Source organism: Caretta caretta, chromosome 6, assembly GCF_965140235.1.
Source record: "Caretta caretta isolate rCarCar2 chromosome 6, rCarCar1.hap1, whole genome shotgun sequence".
In the NCBI taxonomy this organism is placed as follows: domain Eukaryota; kingdom Metazoa; phylum Chordata; order Testudines; family Cheloniidae; genus Caretta; species Caretta caretta.
Window position 1 is genome coordinate 69,148,208 of NC_134211.1, and position 21,443 is coordinate 69,169,650.

Genomic DNA, 21,443 nt, shown 5'->3' on the forward strand with positions numbered 1-21,443 from the left:
CTAGCTCCAGCAGAGCTAGCATGGGCATGCCTATGCAAATTGCAATCACCCCCCCCCCCAGCTCAGATGTAGACCTACCCGAAGGCACACGCCCAAGTACAGATCTCCTGTCTGCCGTGGGACATGAGGTGCTCCAGCCCACCTACCTTAATCCCCAGATTCAGTGCCTCAATCCTCCCGAGCCCCTTGTTGCTTATACACAATCCCTCAGAAGTCCACCTCACTGTGGGCACTCTGAGCTTCTTGCCTAACCCCATCAGGGACAAGAAAGCAGGCAAGCAAGGAGCACATGCTTATCCAGGGAGTTCCTTAACCACGGTCACTTTACTCTTGAAATGACCAGAGCTACAGCTCTTTGCAAAATAACAGTCCTAAGAGGCAACCCCCCTTCGCCGAATCTGAGTTCAGTCCTTCCATGAGTCTGAGATCTGGTCAGCATTTCAGGCTAGGCAGAGTTTCTCCTGCCTTGTCTCTCTCCTACCCGCTATCCTGGCATATGGCAGTGGATGGCTTCCCTTCAGAGAGAGCATTCTCCCTTAAATATAGTCTCCAGCCCCATTGGCCATGTGCCGAGGCAGAGAATTCCCGCCCCTTCCCTCAGCCAGACTTCTGTGCACAGAGCTCATTCTTCTTGTGCACAGGTAGGTAGTTGAGAGACAATCAGGGTCAATGGCTCTTTCATTGCAAATCTTCTCCCAGGTGTCCCACTCCCCTTCTGGATAGGGCCATGTCTGGAATAAACAGCCTTGGCAGGGCCAGGCTGGTTTTACAGCACAGAATACAAACCGGCAGTTGGCACACAAAATGAAAGACTCAAAACAAAATGGAGTTCACACTTCAGTGCAGACATATTCCCCTATATCATAGAGCCATTCAATGGTATACAGAATCATGCTGTAGTCTAGCTCCAAAACATGATTTTAGGCCACGGTTAGGTCTTGTGTATGCAACCCTTCTGCCAGGTGGAGTCGGCAGCAACAAGGACTGGGTTCAATATCCAGGGGTCAATCTTAACAATTCAATTCAGAACTGGCTCGGGCCCCCACCCAGTGATCTGGGAAAATTACACACCACCCACTGGGCACCTCTAAGAGGCAATGCTTCCCCTCTCACAAGTGCAGAGTCTGAGTGCAGAAAAGAAACTTTTAATAGAAGGAAGGAAATAACCTGGCGTTAATTCGGGAAAACACCACAAGCAGGATTCATGAGCATAAAACTATGGGCAAAATACCCACCCCAGAGTACGTTGGGAAGTGTCTTTTGCCTCAAGTTCTTGAGTCCAAGCAGCAAAATTTCCTTTAACGTGCCCCTCCCTTTTCCCTCCACCACACCCCACTCACAGAAGTTGTCCTTGGTCAGTGAAGTCCCAGAGTTCAGAGGTGCATCTGTGTGAGTTCACCTCCCATGCTTGTGGGGTGGGGGGAAAGGCACCTTGCTCGCTCTGCTGTCCAGGCACTTGTTCTGACATCAACCTCCCTGCTGACGGCTCGCCTCTCCGCTTCGTCGGCCATCACCAATGCACACCATCACCTTCTGCTGCCACCTGCCTCTCTACTGTGACCTCAGTGGGTTGGTCTCTTGAGGTTCCACCCAGCTCTCAGTGATTTTCAGCTCTTAGTGGGGGAACCTCACTGCTGAAGCAGGCTGGGCAGAAACCCTGTCCCACAGCAGATGATTTCAGCTCTGGAGATCACTTAACAAAGCAAAAAGATTCCTAATGGAGCCTTAATTAGCTCTCTCTTTGAACAGTGGCGAGGGGCAGGTTAAGCAATGCCAAGGACTCTTAGGCCATGTCTACACTACCATTTATGTTGGCAAAACGTATGTCGCTCAGGGGTGTGAATATTTTGCCCCTCTGCGCATCATAAATTTCTCCGGCATAAGTGGTAGTGTGCACAGCACGATGTCAGCAGGAGAGCTTTTCCTGCTGACATAGCTACCGCCATTTGTTGGGGTTGGTTTAATTATGCCAGCGGGAGAGCATAAAGCAGCTACACGAGAGATCTTAAGGGTAGCACCGCTGGACCGGTACCTGTGCCGCTGTCAGGTCTCAAGTGTAGAAATAGCCTTAGGCAGAGCCCACGCCTCCAGGCAGGAACACCTGTCCCCACCCCCTCTTACCTTTCACAAGGGTCTGAGTCCCCTGCTTCGCCAGTTCAGTTCAGTTGAGGGGGACCCCCTCATTCAGGCAGGCTAAGCACAGTTCTGCTGCTCTTTACCCATACAATAAGGATAACATTTCATGACCCCACCCCACCCCCACTCAGAAAGTGATTTGTAACCCACCACTAGCCAAAATTGGTCACTTTGGCAACACAGCTCTGTCTGCTCATACCTAGGCAGAGTGGGTATGTTCATGTAAATACAGTCTGGTCCTGAAGCTTCCCCGCTCCCCCCGCAGCTCATCACTAGTTGTCAAGGAAAAGCTCATTCAAATCTTGCTTACATCTACATAGCCAGGGAAACAAATCATGGGAGATGCTCAGCATTTCTCAGCGTATGGCCTCGTGCTAGCATGAACCACGTTCCTAGAAAAGTGCCAATGACGTTTTAAATCTCAGTGTAGTCAGGGCCCAAGGCTTTCATTGTGTTTGACAATCGTTTCTAGCACAGCTATGAGCCCTGCTGTGGAAAGGCTAAAATGACTCCTCCCATTGCTGGGAACTGGGAAGAATGTACATAGGTGCAACAGGAACCATTAGCAACAAGATGGACAAATAAATAAGGAGCCTTTACTAGGTCATTTGGAATAGGAGCCAAGTGTGCACACACCCAAGCGATGTAATAACTGCAATGGCGGGATGCCAGTATAAGTTAGGTTGACATAGTTTTGTAGTGTAGACATGGTCTAATTCTGACCTAGGTTTTTACAGTGATAGTTAATACAGAACTCCCCTGTTAAGGTTGTCAGTTTTGTGTAGGTTTTTTTTTTTGTTTTTTTTTTTTACAAATTATGGTTTTACTTTCTTAAAATAAATATTTAAGTGGGTGTTTAAAATGGTTTGCCATCAAATCCACAGCTGGCCTTCTCTGCAGCTCTGCACTCCTAGATAGTGTGAAGGATCTGGTGGATACCATATATTATCCATTATTGCTGTTTAATATTGATATTATAGCAATGGCCAGGGGCCTCTTTCAGGACTGAGGCCCCTTTGTGCCAGGCACTGGACAAACGCATACAAGGGCATGCTCCTTGCCCAAGAAAGCTTATGACCTAGAGACAAGCGATGCGCTATGGATTGGAGGAGAGGGGTGTGATCGTTAGGTATGTTATCGTTAGGTATGTTATCGTTAAGTACACATGTGCACTTCTGTCATTTCTTCTACATTTTACTATAAACATGTATAAAATGCCAGCTAGCCTCATCTGCCCCTCAAGCCATCACTGACCCCTAATAGGGATCCCTGGAGAGGGGTTGAAGGAGTCGAGGGTAGGGGCCTCACAGGTCAATTCACAGTGGCTGCTCCATACATGAATGGGGTAGGAAAAGGAGCCATTGGAGTGAGGTTTTAGCAAATTTTGATAGCCACAAAAAATGGTATAATTCTTGTCTCTCTTTACAAACCCCATACTGCCATATGGTTAATCGATTACGTTCCAACCCCAAATCAGGAACCCTAGGCCCTTGAACTTCGGTTTGCTAATGGTGCCCTCTTGTGGTAGACATTGAGAACTACATGCCCTTTTAATGCTTTAAATCCCCGCCACAAAGCCTAGTCTTGTGAAATGTCAGCCAGTGAGCATAATAAGCTGTGCCAAACATACGTGTCTGGTTGCAAATGTTGCTCCAGGCTCAGTTTACCCTGCTCAGTGCAAAACAAACACATTTTAAAACATCTTTTCCCTACTGTTCAGCTATGGTTACTTCCCACAACATGCTGCACCACGGAAATACGTTCAGCTTTCTTCTTGAGCCCACTTACAGTTCATCTGCCAGCTGGCCACCTGCAGTGCTGCTCATGCAACCCAGAAAGATTTGCTTTCCTCAGCCCCAGTAAGAGCAGCACTCAGGCTTCTGGGACATATTGGGTAAGGTTACAGACTAGATGGGAACTCCTTTTGTGTGGAATCAGCTCCCTGATCTTTGTTTCCCAACAGGTTTCACACCCTGTGAACTCTCAGTCCTCCCTTTCCCCAGCCCTGATTTAATCCCACCCCTTTCCCCATCTTCCCAAAATCCCGCTGCAATTCCTGTCCCCTCCCTTTTCTAGCTAGCTAGCTTGTCATGCCACACTCATCACCATGCTGCAGCCTTTGAGTCTGGCTATTAGGCCACAGTGCACTGCTAAGCTGTGGGGGCTCCGTTTCTCCCCACAGAATGCCCCGAGACCCTGTAGGCTCCTATCTGAAGTGACGCAATTTCCAAAGGTGCACAGCACTTAGCTGCTGAGCTCTTTAGAAATTCTGGTGACTCCATTTTTTATGTGCCCAAATGGGAGCTGAGCACTTTTGATTAAATCACAGTGTAGCAAGGCTCCCAATGAATCCAGAGATGAAACTGACGCTGGTCCTAGCCCCCTCAAACTTCAGGAGAGTTTGGATCAGACTCAGGATCTGACCTTTATTCCTGGCCCGTCATTTGTAATGGGCCAAAGCAAAACCCAGGATTCAAACCCCTGGGCTGTCAGGAAATTTCACCTTGGACTCCGCAGCTCCAGCTCAACAGTAATTTAAATGGGAGAATGTAACAAAGCCTGCAGCCCAGACTCCCGCTGAACTGGGTCTTTCGTTGGTTTACAGAGATTCCCGTTCACCCCGCTGGGTGGTGACTGGCCATCAGCCTGTCTGTGCGAGCAGGTGGGGCGGAACCCAGTGTGTGCGCTGTGTCAGCCAAGCCCCAGAGCAGGACTCAAGGACTGCTGTGTTTAATAGGGAGCACCTAAAAGAGGCTCAACGGTGGAGGGACTATGCTGACTCATTGGAAGCCAGTAGCTTGTTCTCAGAATATTCCAAAGAGAAAGTTCTCGATGCCACTATTCTGATAAAAAAATACTTTAAAAAATGTTGCCATGTCCCTTCCTCCTTCCCTTTACAGACTTAATAACATCTGTCTTTTTCTCCATCCATAGTGAAGATACTGCAAGTAGTCTCCTAATGTCCAGTTGTCAGAGTGCTGGCCATGGAGTTTTACTAGGCAGTTTGCAGCCACCCTCAACTTCCATAGAGATTTCTCTTGCAGAGACTAAACTTCCAGCATGTGATGATGTATCATCTCAAATCAGGGGCATCCTTCCGCTCCCATGAAGAGAGATGGATGCATATTGGAACCAGTCATCTGTTTGGACTGCATCTCCGGATCAAAGATGAGGGCATCTGCTTTCTGCTCCATTTTCTGCAGAACACATACATCCCAGATGGAAAGCAAGCTGCTAATATAGGATTTAATTAGTCAATGTTTAATAATACCGTAGTATCTAACTCTTACATAGTGCTTTTCATTCATAGAACTCAAGAGTATCAATGGCTCCATTTTACAGATGTGGTAACTGAGGCACAGGGATGTAAAATTACTCACCCAAGGTCTCCCAGCAGGCCAGTGGCAGAGCTGGGACTACAACCCAGGCTTCCTGCCTCCTAAAGGATTAGGCGCCTCTATCCCAAGCTAAGCTTCTTTTCATTGTGACAGTGTTACTGTGTTTTCGTTTTAATGAGCGAAAATCCGTGCCACTTGCTGTTGACCTAGCAATGCCACAAACTAAAGTTCATGATAGGATAGCTGCTTGTCAGTGTGATGTGGGGAAAAATGGATCATGGCATTGCTGAAGGAAAGTGGCAGGAGGAGCAGATTGATTAGACAGGAGAAAGCTGAACCAGCTGAATGCAGAATTAGCAAGGCATCAGCAATGCTAAGCAAAGGAAATAAAGAAATGCTACAACAGTGCAGTGGGAATTTGAGTTAGATCATTAGCTGTGAGTGCCATAGGTGCTCCAAGAGCTGCTGCAGTTTTTAATTGACCGAATGCCTTGGGGGTAATGGCATCTACTCCTTGGATTAAGTGAGATGAGTACCAGTCAGATGTGGCCAGTAAGTGTAGAAGTGGCGCGGACATTCTCCTCACCCCACGTTCCTGAGCAAGCAAAAGCCCTGTGCACAAACCCCTTGACTGGACTCCATGTGGTCTTGGGAGATGGACCAGAGGAGCAGGCACCCTAGGATAAGTGTTGGCATACAACAAAAAGCGCTACAGAAGCGTGAAGTGTTATTAGACCTTATCCCCACCAAGCTGGCAGATTTGTTCTGGAAATCCACCAGAAATTAATACTGCTTAGAGCATTCTGCTACATGGAGGATACAGAGAAGACTGGGCTCATGAGCAAGCTGTGCTGTCAACCAGAGTCCAGATCAGAGCCGTCAGCATCCCGTGCAAACATGCCAGGATCCACAGCACTGAGTTTGCCATTCCCAGCAGTTCCTTGAGATCAGCAATGACCATTGAGCCTTGCTCCTCCCAGGGAAAACATGTTAAATTTCACTTCAGTTAGCCCTGGGGAGTTTTCTGAACGATATCTCCTCTTCTGCACAGAACTGGATTCTTTTGAAAAAGGGTTCTAAGCTGTGGTGAGCTAGAACCGGTTGTTAAATTTAAAAGCCCTTTTAGAACCGGTTGTTCCAAGAGGGACAACCGGTTCTAAAAGGGCTTCTAAATTTAACTGGCCAAAAGTGACGCCTTAGGCACTGACTCCATGGGTGCTCCAGCCCTGGAGCACCCAAGGGGAAAATGTGGTGGGTACAGAGCACCCACAGGCAGCTCCCCGCCCCAGCTAACCTCCACTCTGCCTCCTCCCCTGAACGTGCTGCCCCACCCTGCTTCTCCGCCCCCCCCCAGGCGTCCCACAAATCTGCTGTTCGTGCGGGAAGCTGGGGCAGGCTGAGAAGTGGGCCGCGGCTTCCTGCTCAGCCCCAGGGAGGTGGAGGTGAGCTGGGGCGGCGGGGGGGGGGGTGCATGAGGAGGTAACCCAGGGGGGCGGGGCCCCAGGGAACCGCTCCCTGCCCCAGATCACCTCTGCCACCCTCGGCCTGAGTGTGAAGCCGCAGCCTGCTTCTCAGCCCTCCCAGGCTTCCAGCCGAACAGCTGATTCGTGGGAAGCCGGGGTGGGGAGGGAGGGGGAGGCATGGAGAAGCAGAGCAGGGCAGCGCGTTCAGCGGAGGAGGCAGAGCGGAGGTGAGGTGAGCTGGGGCCAGGTGGGGAGCTGCCGGTGGGTGCTCTGCACCTACCAAATTTTCCCCATGGGTGCTCCAGCACCCAGGGAGTCGGCGCCTAAGGCACCACTTTTGATGTGATCAGTGGAGGGAGCGGCCGCTCCCCCTGCTCCCCCCCCAGCTACACTCCCCTGCCCCTAGGAGCCAGAGGGACCTGCTGGATGCTTCCTGGGAGCCGCCCCAGGTAAGCACCGCCGGGACTCCCCACCTCACCAGGTGCCTCTGGCTCTTGGGGTGGGGTGAGTACCCACTACATTGGCCCACGAGACCCTCCTACCCGGTTCTGGGGGCAGTCAGGGGACAGGGGTGGATGGGGCAGGAGTCCCGGGGGTAGGCAACAACCCCCTCGTGGGGTGAGGAGGGAACCCGCTGTTAAGATTTTGGGAGAATCATCACTGGTTCTAAGCAAGAGTCACAGGACAGACGTCCCAAGTCCTAATGGGGAACTGCTCTTGGTCCATGGGAGATGCGTCAGTCGATGTGTTGGGGAGAGGAACGAGGATTATATTTTCACAGCACTATTGCTTTGCTTTAACTAAAGGGAAGACTGCAGAAGGAAGCGTTCGAGGCCATATCCTGAGTAGAACAGCTCATCACAGGAGTGCTGCCTACTGCCAATCCAGCAACTGAAAAAAGGTCAAGCCCTGAGCATTGGCACAGAAGTGAACAGCGTGGAAAGTCTGCCATCACAATGCTTTTTGACAGAAAAGAGCTTTGTCAACACAGCAGAAAGTTTTGCAAGGAAAAAAAAACAGCCATTTAAAAATATTTCTTTTTCCTAAGAAAACCCAAACAATTCAAAGAATTTTTCTTTGCAAGGAAAAACATTTTTGCAACCAGTTCTAGTAAATAATAATATAGGGCATGAAGACTGATCTTCCCATGCTTTGGGACAGTAGCTCCATGGGACTTTTTAGGCCCCGAAATTTACTTCCTCCAGCTAAGGGTTTGAAATGTGTGAAAATTGTGAAAGTAACTTCTGGGTAACAAATAATGAATTCTAGTGGATTGCTGAATAATTTATTTTCATCCTACTCTACAGTCAAACTGGGTTTTCTTTTCTTTTCACTCCATAGTTTTTCCATTTACATGGTCACAGCCTTATTAAAATGACTGGTGATATTCAAATCTCTTCCAGTAATTGTGTCAACCTTTGGCAAGGATATGAGCTGTTGTACCTAATATTAAATTAGTATTTCTGGCTAGAGTCTGTGATGGGGTTTTATAGGCTCTTTGGGTCTCAAGGGAAAAATCCTTCCGGGCTGAGAGCTCTCATCATGAATTGACCCTGAGGAAGAAACGCCAGTTTCCCTGCTTCCATTACAGTAGCTCAGATGAGACCAGGGATAAAAACATGAAGCTTGTTAGATAGGGCTTGGGAGCTGCTCTCTGGACTTCTTCACTCCCACCCAAAAAGATAGCAGCAGGGTAGATAGCCTTAGTTTAACTAATTTAACAAGAGCCACCTGCCAAAGATCCCTTAAACACAACCTTCAATCCATACTGGTTCTGCACGAACCGGAAAGCAAAAATCTGGAGTTTTCTCTACAGGGCTCGTTTAAGACGGGTGCTGTTGCTCCAGAAGGGTTCCTCTCTGAGCCCTAAAGGACACTGCAGTATAGCCCATTAGAATGACAAAGTTAGCAGAGCCAAATGCAGCCTCATTTATACATGATGTTTCTGAAGTCCATACAAGCGTGGGACATTGTGACTCAAAATGCCCTGATCTGCAGGATGCTCGGGGCTGGAAGTAAATATGGAAAACTACAGGGCTATGGACAGACAAAATGAACCAGCAGACAGACTCCAGCACACTGCAAGAGTGCAGGTAAATGGCAAGGAAAAGAACGCTTGACCTTGAGGCTGAGGCGAGAAAGGAGCGGAAGAACAGGAGAGAAAAGGAAAGCAAGAGAACAACAGATGAGACAGAAAAGAGCACTGAGATAACAAGGAGCAAATAATAGTAGAAATTGATAGGACAGAAAGAGGAGAAAAATAAGATACATCTTTCTAGTTTATTCATTTTCTTGTGTTTAATAAGTAGTGTGTGTTTTTAACTTGCATATATAAATGTAGTAGTCTTTGGGCTTCTGAAAAGCTGCTTTTGCTGCACTTAAATCCCATAAAATTTAGGTATTCCTGGCTGAGGACAGACTATTATTTCCAATGGTTTGCTGCTGCAATGGACAAGCCAGCCATTAATGCATCTGTCCACGCCAGCAAGACAAAACAGTCAAAACAACTGAAAACAGACTCTAAAAAAAAAAGAGCATCACTGTCCCCCCTGCTTATATTCTTGCTCTAATCTCTCAATCTCTCACCCCAAACCATTTGTTTTTAATTTTTTTTATGCAGTTCGAAAAAATGCTCAAATGTATACATCAATATCTGTACCACTGCAGTAAAACACAACAGTAGAGAAGCAAAGCCTCCTTGGAAACTGTCTGATCAAATCTTTAAGACTTTCCATTAACAAAAACAATCCCCTCTTTTATATGAGAAGTTGATATTTGTTTCTGATTTATTGGAGAAGCAGAGAGATGAAAATTAAGCCCTTTGGGAGAAGGACTATCTTTTTGTTCTGTGTTTGTACAGCACCTGATCCATGACTGGCGCTCTTAGGTGTTAACGCAGTACACACAAAATAAATACAGAGCGTGAACTATATTTAAAGACTAAATATTTCTAGCTTTGCTTGGTTGTGCAATTCCACACACCACCACCAAGGCAATTAATACTTTATTATTCATCCCATTCTCCCTCCCAATAATAAAAGCTTCCAAAGCCAGTCCCTGGTTGAACTTGATTGGTTTATTTTAGTTTTACATTTCCTCTCTCTCACATACAGTCATTGAACAGTCCCGTACTGTTAGATTTCTACAAAAATATCAATTTTTCAAAAGCTGAAAAGAGGGAAAGATATATTTTTAATATATAAAAGGAAAAAAGCTAAATCTGACATTGCATTATATTCTTAAAAACATTTGTCTATTTACAGACATGTCTAAAAAACCAAACAAAATTTCCAGGATACTTGGTCTAGTGAGAATGTGCTCTTTGCAGGGGTTTCTATTGTTCTCCTGATTCCAAAACCCACTCGCTACCAAAGTAACACATTCTTGCATTATTGTCTCTTAAAAATAGTGTGCATAATTTCCAAAAGGTTTGTTCCCAACCAGTTGATTTGGGGGCTGTGGGTGGGAAGGGATTCGACATTCAAAATTATAGTGAAATGCAAAGATGGGATGTGAGGGTTAGGAAAAGCAAAGGCTAATGAGCTTTTCAAAGGGGCTTTGTTGCTTGGCAGAACCTGCCAACATCTTTCTTGGCTGTGTGCCTATTGGTTCTTTTGACTTTGGGGTCTGTTCTCAGCTGACTTACTGATAGTTTTCTGGCATCAGGCAGGTCAGCTTTTATCTCAACAATATGCTTTTGTTACAGCAGGCATTCCTGACTGCCCACTGCCAAACAGTAAATATATATCTAGGCATTTTCTATCATCTTGCCCCTCAAGGCAGAAGGGTTATTTTAAAAGAGTGTTTGAGTGACTTTAATGCTATCTGTGTCCTATGAAATGTGAAAGGCATATTTTTCTTAATGTACAGACATGGATTAATGCACATTTAATTTTAACACTAAAGTGAACAGCAGCCATTTTGGCTCAAGAAGCGATAGGGGCCAGAGAGGAAATTTAGTGGCTTTTTTGTGTGTGTGGCACCGTCAGTGCAATGCTGATGGCTGTTTCACACAGCAAGGAGTTGAATTTAATGGCAAATCAAACTGTCTTGGGCATAATGACAAGCAACCTCAGCCAATTTAAAATACCCAGGGCCAACCTCTCAGGTACATCAGTGTAAATCTGGTGTAACTCAACTGAGATCAATATAGTTACTCCAGATTTATACTGGTGTAAATGAGGTTCGGATCTAGCCTTTAATCTCTAAGGAGTAGATGTAAACATGTATTTATAGGCTAGTTCCCCTTTATAAGGCATTGAATGATATCCGTAAGGCTTTGCATGGCTCTCATACTAACCCACACCCTCTTCTTCAACCCTTTAGTGCAGGAAGGAGATTAGCATTTATGATACAAACTGAGGTTAAACTGTAAAATATGCAAAGGCAGTAGAAGTGACACACACCTCTCCAACTGTTTTCAAAAATGCCTTGTAGAATCCTAAGGTGAAGACACCTCCATTACACAGTGTCTGGAGCAACTTTATGCATGCCCATCTTAAGAACCCTTTCTTTGCTCTGAAGCCCAATAGGAAATTGTAACAAAGAAAAGGAAACAACACAAGATATACATACCCAGTGACACAGCCATTCTAGACACAGGTCCAGAAGCTGCAGCTTACTGTATAGGGCATACTTTTGCAAATGTAGAGTTTGACGCTGCTTCTGAAGAGTGGAAGATCATCACTTACAGCACGTGCATGTGACTGTCAGACACAGGCACAGCCTTGGCGCTGGGAGAGATGGAAGCTCCCGCAATAGTGCATCACGGCGGGGTGGAGGGGGTGGGGTGGATCACTGGGGGCACGTGGAATCCCAATTTCTGCTGCTGAGGCATTAAGAGCAGGGATTACATTCCTAAATACAATTATGCAAGAAAGGCAAAATGCGCTGTTTTCCAGATTCTACACAATTTTCACAGCAGTGATTTTCACTTTTGAGGAGCACCTAAGAAGCTCCTGAAGTCCACCATAATTCCTATTATTTACAAACTAGATAGGAAAAAATCATTTATACACATTAACAAATAGTCTCTTCTCGGCTGAAAATTTCATTCTTCAAGGAAGCTAAGAAAACAAAAATTGTGTACAAAAATATAAATATCTTTACAGTCTGCAGGCCCTTCACTTCCAACAGCTTAACATTGAAGAGTAACTACAGTTTATTGAATAAGTGGTGGCAGAAGAGAATAAAAAATACATCTTGTGATTCAAATACTGCCTGATTTCCCTGGTAATAAGCATTTTTTGTTTTTTTGCTATACACATCTTGCGTAAATGCAATGAGAACTTCTGAGTACCTTTCCTGAATTCATAAAGAAATGGATAGTTTGGAAGGACGCGTGCATACGCACGCACGCACACACACTTTCATGTCCTAATAATTCTGAAAGGGTCACTTCCTGTAAATGTCTTTGAGATGTATATGTCTTCAAGAACCATGAGGAAGGGAGGAAATAGGGAAGGAAGGAGAGAAGAATGGAGACAAATGACACTCAAACTACCTCAGCGATGCTTTTAAGGAGTTAGCAATCTGGTACTCAGATGGATTTCTCCTGTCTGAATCTGTTCGTTCTGGATGCGGTCTCATTCCCAGCACGCTCAAGGAAGAACATGGCAGGGTTTTCTCTTTTTAAAATTAGCTAACTAAAAAAACAACACTGGGGTGTTGCAATCATCACTATGAAAATTTCCTTCTTCACCTTAAAATGGGAGTTTAAGATTTCATACAGAAATGATGTGGGCAGAAATTACCAGAGAGAGTCTGAGCAGGAAGATAATTCTCACTCACTGAAGAACGGAAATTTTTGACATTAGCATTCTGGGAAATCTATCCCTGATCTCCCATTCCTCCACCCAAGGCAACCAGTCTGAAAAAGCTTGCTCCAATCTCATTTACACAAGCTCATTACATTTTGTGGGCTGTGCACAAACTGCAGCTGTGAACACCCCTGCTTCTGCATAGATACTTAATTTGGCTGGTACAAACGCCAGTACTCCTGATTTCTCCTCATCCAGAAACAACTGCATCTCTGTTAGGGTATGAATCTCTCAGTGGCCCGGGTCCATCAGACCTCTAGTTTCCTAAACTCTTTGTGAAGGACCCACTGTTGGAAGGATACCATATGCCCAGCAATGGTAGTACATCATCATCTTTCTTTCTGGGGGATGAACATCCAGAACACAATAGTGAGGTAAAATTTATGTTAGCACAATTAAAGTTTCATAGCATTGATTTCTCAGCTTGGGGCCTGCCCTCAGTCAGAAGAGTGCACTGATACCATATTTTCTTTACAGGGATATAGGAACAAGTGTCTGGAGACAAGGGAAGATGTTAAAACTCAAGATACCAATTCCTTTCATAGTCCAAATTGCTCCAGATTTTCCTTTCGGTCTCTAAAAAATCCAAGTATTTATTTGCCTGCAGAATTTGAAGGCAAGGTCCCAATACTGTTCAATTTTGCAACCACAGATGCTAATGTGGGCATTATTTTACTGTCCTGTCCTTCCAGGTCAGTTGCAGGTAATTTAGTTTTTAAACCAACGGGTGCCAGTTTTGCAACTACAGGTGCCAATACTGGCATCACCTTGGTACTCTGCCCTTCTGAGTCTAAAGGAAGATTTGCAACTTTTAACCCAAGTGGTGCTAGTTTGGGCATAGGCCTCCACAGTGTGTCAGTGTTACCAGCTTCTAGATTAGTTTTCATCTGCAGGATTGGAGGAGACACATTGATCTCTGCCAGGGGATCTAAGGTTTTACCACTTCCACCACCAGTTACTGAAAGGTTGGCAAGTGGGTCCTTCATTTCAGAGCCTATCACTATCTTCAAAATATCTGCTTGAGATGAAGGCTCTGCAGAGTTCCTCTCACCATCAGTAAGGTCGTCATCTTCCAGGTGAAGCAGGAGGGGACTTATGGAGCCACTACTCTCTCGAACTTCAGAAAGGCCCTTGAAACTGCTACCCAAGTGACCAAACTGGAAGGAGGCTCCAGCTGCAGTGGTCAGTTCACTGGCAGTTCCCCTCCGAGTTTCAGAGTCTTCTGGAGAAAAGTCTGAGCTCAGGGTACTGGGCAGCTCTGACATGCCAGAAGTGTCATCATTCAGCTGCTGATTGAGAAAGGCAATTTCATTGAGAAGTGAAGTGAGGGTTTCATCAGTGTCATCACTCTCCTCAATGCTGCCCAGTAACTCACTTGGGTCTAGTTCTGCTTCCTCTATTGCAGAGGCTACCTTCCTCAGTTCCATTTCTATCCTGGAGTCTTTGAGATCTTTAACCTTCAGCTTGCGGAATGGAGAATCCTTTGGCTTCAACCTTTCCCCTCCTTGATCAGTCTCTTTCCTCCTCCCCTGGCTTCCAAGAAACTCTCCAATGCAAGACTTTTTAGCAAAGGACTCTGAGGAGTCCTTCACACCGGCTACATTCCGAATCTGTGGAAAGCTGTTGTCTTTATTTTCAAGGAAAATTTGTGTGGGCCCTGTGGCACTTCTTCCATCTCCACAGCTGTCTCCAGGAGATGCCTTGTTTTTTTCTTCTGAAAGGATGTCCTCATTCCGCCTACTTTCATGAGGTCCTGCTTTCAGGGACGGCTCAGATGTCTTGGCACCAGCACCTGGGGTTACATGAGAATTCTTGTTTCTATTCAGGTTTAAATTCACACCCCCTTCAGCAGCCAGTGATGTCACATTAACAATCTTTGGCATCATGAATGAGTCTTCACTCTCTGCAATACCAAACAAAGCAAAACTCATCAGGATCACTGGTGACTGAAGCTGAAGACAATCTGCCCCCCCAACAAAACCACCCTTACAAAGAGTTTAAAGCATCTGCTGAAATAGAGTGTCTTGAGCGGTTTGTACCTTCTTTTTTTCCCCTACAAACTTAACATTCAATCCACTCTGAAGAGTGAGTCGTATAAATAATATGAAATCCCATGATGTCTATTGTCTAGCAGAATTTTTGTTTTTCAGTTGAGCATGTTTGATAGAGGTTTTCCCCCCTAAGGCCAACCCTTGCAAACTCATCTTAGGATCTTTTCCCATCTGTCAGTTGACTACCAATAGTAAAAAGAAAAGGAGGACTTGTGGCACCTTAGAGACTAACAAATGTATTTGAGCATAAGCTTTCATGAGCTACAGCTCACTTCATCGGATGCATGCAGTGGAAAATACAGTAGGGGGATTTTATATACACAGAGAACATGAAACAACAGATGTTACCATACACACTGTAATGAGAGTGATCAGGTAAGGTGAGCTATTACCAGCAGGAGAGAAAAAAACACCACCACCTTTTGTAGTGATAATCAAGGTGGGCCATTTCCATCAGTTGACATCTCAGGCATTGGCACCCTGACAGCAGGATTGTCTGGCTATGTAGACTCCCTCCTCAGGCCCTATGCTACCAGCACTCCCAGCTATCTTCGAGACACCACTGACTTCCTGGAGAAACTACAATCCATCGGTGATCTTCCTGAAAACACCATCTTAGCCACTATGGATATAGAAGCCCTCTACACCAACATTCCACACAAAGATGGACTACAAGCCGTCAGGAACAGTATCCCCGATAATGTCATGGCAAACCTGGTGGCTGAACTTTGTCCTCACCCATAACTATTTCACATTTGGGGAGAATGTATACCTTCAGATCAGTGGCACTGCTATGGGTACCCGCATGGCCCCACAGTATGCCAACATTTTTATGGATGACTTAGAACAATGCTTCCTCAGCTCTCATCCCCTAATGCCCTTACTCTACTTGCGCTACATTGATGACATCTTCATCATCTGGACCGATGGAAAAGAAGCCCTTGAGGAATTCCACCATGATTTCAACAATTTCCATCCCATCATCAACCTCAACCTGGACCAGTCCCCACAAGAGATCCACTTCCTGGACACTACTGTGCTAAGAAGCGATGGTCACATAAACACCACCCTATACCGGAAACCTACTGACCGCTATACTTACCGACATGCCCCCAGCTTTCATCCAGACCACACCACACAATCCATTGTCTATAGCCAAGCTCTAAGATACAACCGCATTTGCTCCAACCCCTCAGACAGAGGCAAACAAACACCTACAAGATCTCTAGCAAGCGTTCTTACAACTACAGTACCCACCTGCTGAAGTGAAGAAACAGATTGACAGAGCCAGAAGAGTATCCAGAAGTTACCTACTACAGGACAGGCCCAACAAAGAAAATAATAGAACGCCACTAGCCATCACCTTCAGCTCCCAAATAAAACCTCTCCAGCACATCATCAAGGATCTACAACCTATCCTGAAGGACAACCCATCATTCTCACAGATCTTGGGAGACAGGCCAGTCCTTGCTTACAGACAGCCCCCCAACCTGAAGCAAATACTCACCAGCAACCACATACCACACAACAGAACCACTAACCCAGGAACCTATCCTTGCAACAAAGCCCGTTGCCAACTGTGTCCACATAAATATTCAGGGGACACCATCATAGGGCCTAATCACATCAGCCACACTATCAGAGGCTCGTTCACCTGCACATCTACCAATGTGACATATGTCATCATGTGCCAGCAATGCCCCTCTGCAATGTACATTGGCCAAACTGGACAGTCTCTATGTAAAAGAATAAATGGACACAAATCAGACGTCAAGAATTATAAAATTCAAAAAACAGTCAGAGAACACTTCAATCTCTCTGATCACTCGATTACAGACTTAAAAGTTGCAATTCTTCAACAAAAAAACCTTCAAAAACAGACTCCAACGAGAGACTGCTGAATTGGAATTAATTTGTAAACTGGACACCATTAACCTAGGCCTGAATAAAGACTGGGAGTGGATGTGTCATTACACAAAGTAAAACTATTTCCCCATGTTTATTCCCCCCCCGCACTGTTCCTCACACGTTCTTGTTAACTGCTGGAAACGGCCCACCTTGATGATCACTACGAAAGGTTGTTCTCCCTCTCCCCGCCCCTCTCCTGCTGGTAATAGCTCACCTTACCTGATCACTCTCGTTACAGTGTGTATGGTAACACCCATTGTTTCCTGTTCTCTGTGTATATAAAATTCCTCTACTGTATTTTCCACTGCATGCATCCAATGAAGTGAGCTGTAGCTCATGAAAGCTTATGCTCAAATACATTTGTTAGTCTCTAAGGTGCCACAAGTATTCCTTTTCTTTTTGCGGACACAGACGAACATGACTGCTACTCTGAAACCTACCAGTAGTAAGAATTCTGCAGACAAAATTCAGCCCTCAATTACACTTGTGTAAGCCTGAAAATACAGGGTATGTCCCTCAGTGCCACGTGTGCAATTCCTCCTGTTTTCAGTGGATTGACACAAGCAAAACTGATTGGAATATAGCAAACAATTCTTCTGGTGATACACAAGACAGAAAATCCTCACACAGTCTCTCTTAACTGTGCTTGCTCTCCAGAAGCAGAAGTAAAAGCAATATGTTTATTCATTGCCCTGAAGTCAGTAGATATAACTACTACAGAGCAGGCCTATGTAGAGTGCCACTTCTACATTAATTTTTAGAATAATGATTAGTTCATTCTAATTAATAGTGGAATTACTGCCATCATTCACTAAGCTAAGTTTACCAGCCTCTCCTTTTCCAGAGCTTCTTCAGTGAAGAGGAATTTTCTGAAGTGGGTTGGTGAAAGCCATGTAATGCTCACTGCCATCAAGAAATATTACTGTATTTGCACAATAATCTGCTGTACACTGCTACACTGGTAGCATCTGCTTTGGATTCCAAAACAGTTCCGAAACACGGCAGTCAGATTTTCCCCAGCCCTACATCTGAAACTGACCTTTTCCTTTCCTCCTTTGCTCCATATGCCCTATTATATGGGTATCTCCAGTAAGATGGCGAGTGGTCGTCTCTTGGAGTTCTATGCACTGGATGACAGGAAGCTCTACTAATATAAACATCCACTATCTCTGCCTAGACCCCATGCACAATACTTCTGTCAAATGGTTCAGCTTTAATAGTGTCAGACATGAGACTTCCAAGATGGCTCAAACCTTAAGTGCTGCTGAATAGGAGGTCAAATAAATGCCCCTGCCCCCCGCACATAATTTTACTGAGAGCTACAAAACCGTGAAGGTGAGATGCAATGTTATTTACTATCCTGAAGAAAAGCTGAACCTAAATATTTGCAAAGAGAGCTTTCCATACCCCCAAACATAAGGATTTGTGATTGAAGAACTTACCTGAAGCAGGTTCTGCAGCTGTTCCTACAGCGGGGGGCACTGGGTTACTGGCAATGGTTGACAATGTAATGGGAATGGCTGAGTTAGTGAGGATGCCTTTCACTTGGACAGGAACTGTTGAGCCTGGTAGCTGAATCATCACGGATGCAATACCTTATTTGGGAAGAAGAGCAATTCTTTTTTAGATATCGGCTCAAAAACAGGAAATACAGCACTACAGCTCCATGCCGTATCTGATACTATACTACCATCTGAAAGCAGTCTATGAAATGGTTATCTGATTGTTCTATTTCTAATACAAATCAGCCCGATACTCTCCCTTCTACACAACATTTCAGATATTTTTCCTTTCTCTTTCATTTGGAAATACTAACATTCAACAACAGATTCTATTTACCTGATGATAAAACCATAAACAGCTCAATTGACTTGGTTAAGATTTTGGTTGTATAATCAAGTACAGTAACTCCCCGCCTAACGTTGTTTTGATCTTATGTCCCTGCTCAATTACAGAACATGCTCCATTTAAAGTTGTGCAATGCTTTGTTATAATGTAGTTTGGCTGTCTGCTTTGTCCACAGCTGGCAGCTCCCCTACGCCCCCCCACAGCACCTCCCGCCTGCTGGCAGATTCCACGGATCAGCGCCTTCCCCCTCCTCCAGCCCGCAGCAATCAGCTGGTTTCTGGCATTCAGGAGGGAAGGGGAAGGAGCAAGGACTCGGTGCGCAGGCTCCTCCTCCCTCCACTGCCTCTTGAACGCCACAAACCAACTGATTGCTGCGGGCAGGAGGCAGGGGAGGGAGGGGGGAAGCTGCGCACGGAGTCCTTGCTCCTCCCCGTTCCCTCCTGCCCCCTGAACGCCGCAAGTCAGCTGACTGCCGCAAGCAGGAGGGAGCGCGGAGGAGTGAGGACGTGCTGCGCAGTCTCCCTCTCCCTCCCCTGCCTCCTGCCCGTGGCAATCAGCTGGCTTGCGGTGTTCAGGAGGCAGGGGAGGGAGGGGGAGCCTACGCGCCATGTCCTCGCTTCTCCCCACTCCCTCCTGAATGCCACAAGCCAGCTGATTGCCATGGGCAGGAGGCAGAGGAGGGAGGAGCGAGGACGCAATGTGCAGAGTGAAGGGTGGCGAAGAAGAGGCAGGTTAAGGATGGGGGCTTGGGGCAAGGGGTGGAGCGGGCAGGCCGAGGGTTGAGCCCCCCCACCCCTGATGCTTGCAGAGTAGGGGAAGCTGCCACTGCTGCTGCACAACATGCTTCTCCTAGCTTACAGCACCTTCAGCCTCCTTGCCTGCCTCATTGTCTCCAGTGCCAGTGGGCTGTTCCTGTGTGGGGTAAGGCAGGGGCACCGCCCAACTATAGTATGTATGTACTGTATGGCAAAAAAACAATTTCCCTGGAACCTAACCCCCCCCCCCCATTTACATTCATTCTTATGGGGAAACTGGATTTGTTTAACATCGTTTCACTTAAAGTCGCATTTTTCAGGAACATAACTACAACGTTAAGTGAGGAGTTACTGTAGCTCTGTTTTATGAAACACGTATATTTCCGTAAGAATCCACCACACTCAGTGAAGTTGTGAAAATACAGAAAGAACGATATAAAAGGACACTATTGGTGAGGCACACGCCTTCTTACAGGAAAAAATGTTATTTTTATAAACTGAAGTGCATAAATGAACAGAGATACAGATTCAATACCAGTTCTTACCTTCCAAAACCTGCTATCATGTGACCTTACCTGGCTGTGTTGTCACTGTGTTGCTGGCAACTTGAGGCTTTAGCTCAGCTTGCAGGAGTGTAGAAGGAACAGTGGCTACCTGTCCTGGCATCAGGGGGCTCTTCAGTGTAAGCACTTGCCCTTGTGGAGTCATCACTAGGCTGGCAGTAGTTAATGTAATAGGAGAGGATGTAGTCTCGACTGTATAAAAACACAAATATAAATCATACACTGTAAGTGATATTTCTGACACTGCATGCCAAAAGGCCTTTAACCAATATAAACTTACTAGTGAACAGCAGTTCTCTTTTGGGTGAGTATCAATGTTGGTGTCCTCAGCCCACTTTGCTCAATTTGGACAATTTTCTTGGCTACAATCGGCTAGTAACTGGCAAACTCAGATTATCTTAATTCCCCCATGTGCAGACCTCAGACCCCACATAACCAATCACAGAAGTAGTTAATGTGATTTTTGTAAACTGCCAGACTCTCTTAGACTGTACCTTAGAACGTACAATATACATAACATACACAAACATTCTTGTTTTAATACTTCACCTTTACTTTGTATTAAATTAATAAATTTATAGCAAGATGGCTACACAAAGCAGGCTGCTATTTCCCACCCAAGAGATCCAATGATATATGTTTGATCTAGTTGCAAAGGGAAAAATATATCTTTCCCAGCCTACCGGCGGCCTGGCCTCCTTTCCTGGCGAGTATCAATGGCTTCCCCCGCCTATTTGTCACAATCATTTGTTCCAACTCTTTGGAGGAAGTGGAGGATTCTTCTTGCTGTCTGCTGGGCTTAGTGGACACAAGTTCCTCTGGCTCAACTTGTTTCCTCTTCTTTTGTGCTTCTACTGCTTTCTGTTTGGCATAAATATATTCTAGCTTCTTCAGGACCACCTCTTCTGTCTTACCTGTAGAAAGGTTAACAGAGACAGAGAGTCAACATGTCCTCAGATTCTATTCGCTTGCAGGACTAAGAGTTGGAATGGAACCATGCAGACCCAGCAGGTTAGCCCCAATGCAAATATTTTGGTGGTGGTGGTGGGGGCGCAGTAAACCCCCTTCAATCTCCAAAGAATAGTCTAGAGCAGAGGTGGGCAAACTACAGCCTGTGGGCCACATCCAGCCCACGGGACTGTCCTGCCCAGCCCCATAGCTCCCAGCCGTGGAGGCTAGCCCCCAGCCCCTCCCCTGCTGTTCCCCCTCCCCCTCCCCCACAGCCTCAGCGCACCGCACTGCCAGTGTTCTGGCCCGCTGCTCCTCTCGGGCAGCGCAGCAGCATGGCTGGCTCCGGGCGGGCGGTGTGGCTGCAAGCTCCTGCTGCTCTGAGCAGCATGGTAAGGGGGCGGGGAGAGGGGGGGCTGGATAAGGAGCAGGGGGTCCCGGGGCAATCAGGGGACAGGGAGCAGTTGGATAGGCATAGGAGTCCCTGGGGCGCTGTCGGGAGAGGTGGGGGGTTGATAGGGGTTGGAGCAGTCAGGGGACGGGGGGGGTGGATAGGGGGTGGGGTCCCGGGGGGCAGGGGTATCAACAGAGGTTGAGGCAGTCAGGAAGCAGGG

At 46.2% G+C, this 21,443-nt stretch overlaps 1 protein-coding gene across 7 annotated transcripts in view; it reads right to left on the bottom strand.

Annotated features, from left to right (window-relative positions):
• Nucleotides 1-9,993: 9,993 nt before the first annotated feature.
• MGA (MAX dimerization protein MGA) overlaps nt 9,994-21,443 on the bottom strand; it is a 96,551-nt gene continuing 85,101 nt past the window's right edge. For 6 of the 7 annotated variants that reach the window (XM_048855258.2, XM_048855256.2, XM_048855255.2 and 3 more), the window contains 4 exons: nt 20,565-20,795; nt 19,894-20,073; nt 18,158-18,310; nt 9,994-14,659 (listed from right to left, as the gene is read on the bottom strand). In XM_048855258.2, coding sequence (XP_048711215.1) covers nt 13,350-14,659; nt 18,158-18,310; nt 19,894-20,073; nt 20,565-20,795 — 1,874 coding nt within the window. In that variant the 3' untranslated portion in view covers nt 9,994-13,349. The remainder of the gene's footprint in view (nt 14,660-18,157; nt 18,311-19,893; nt 20,074-20,564; nt 20,796-21,443) is intronic. The other variant, XM_048855254.2, reaches the window with a different exon arrangement.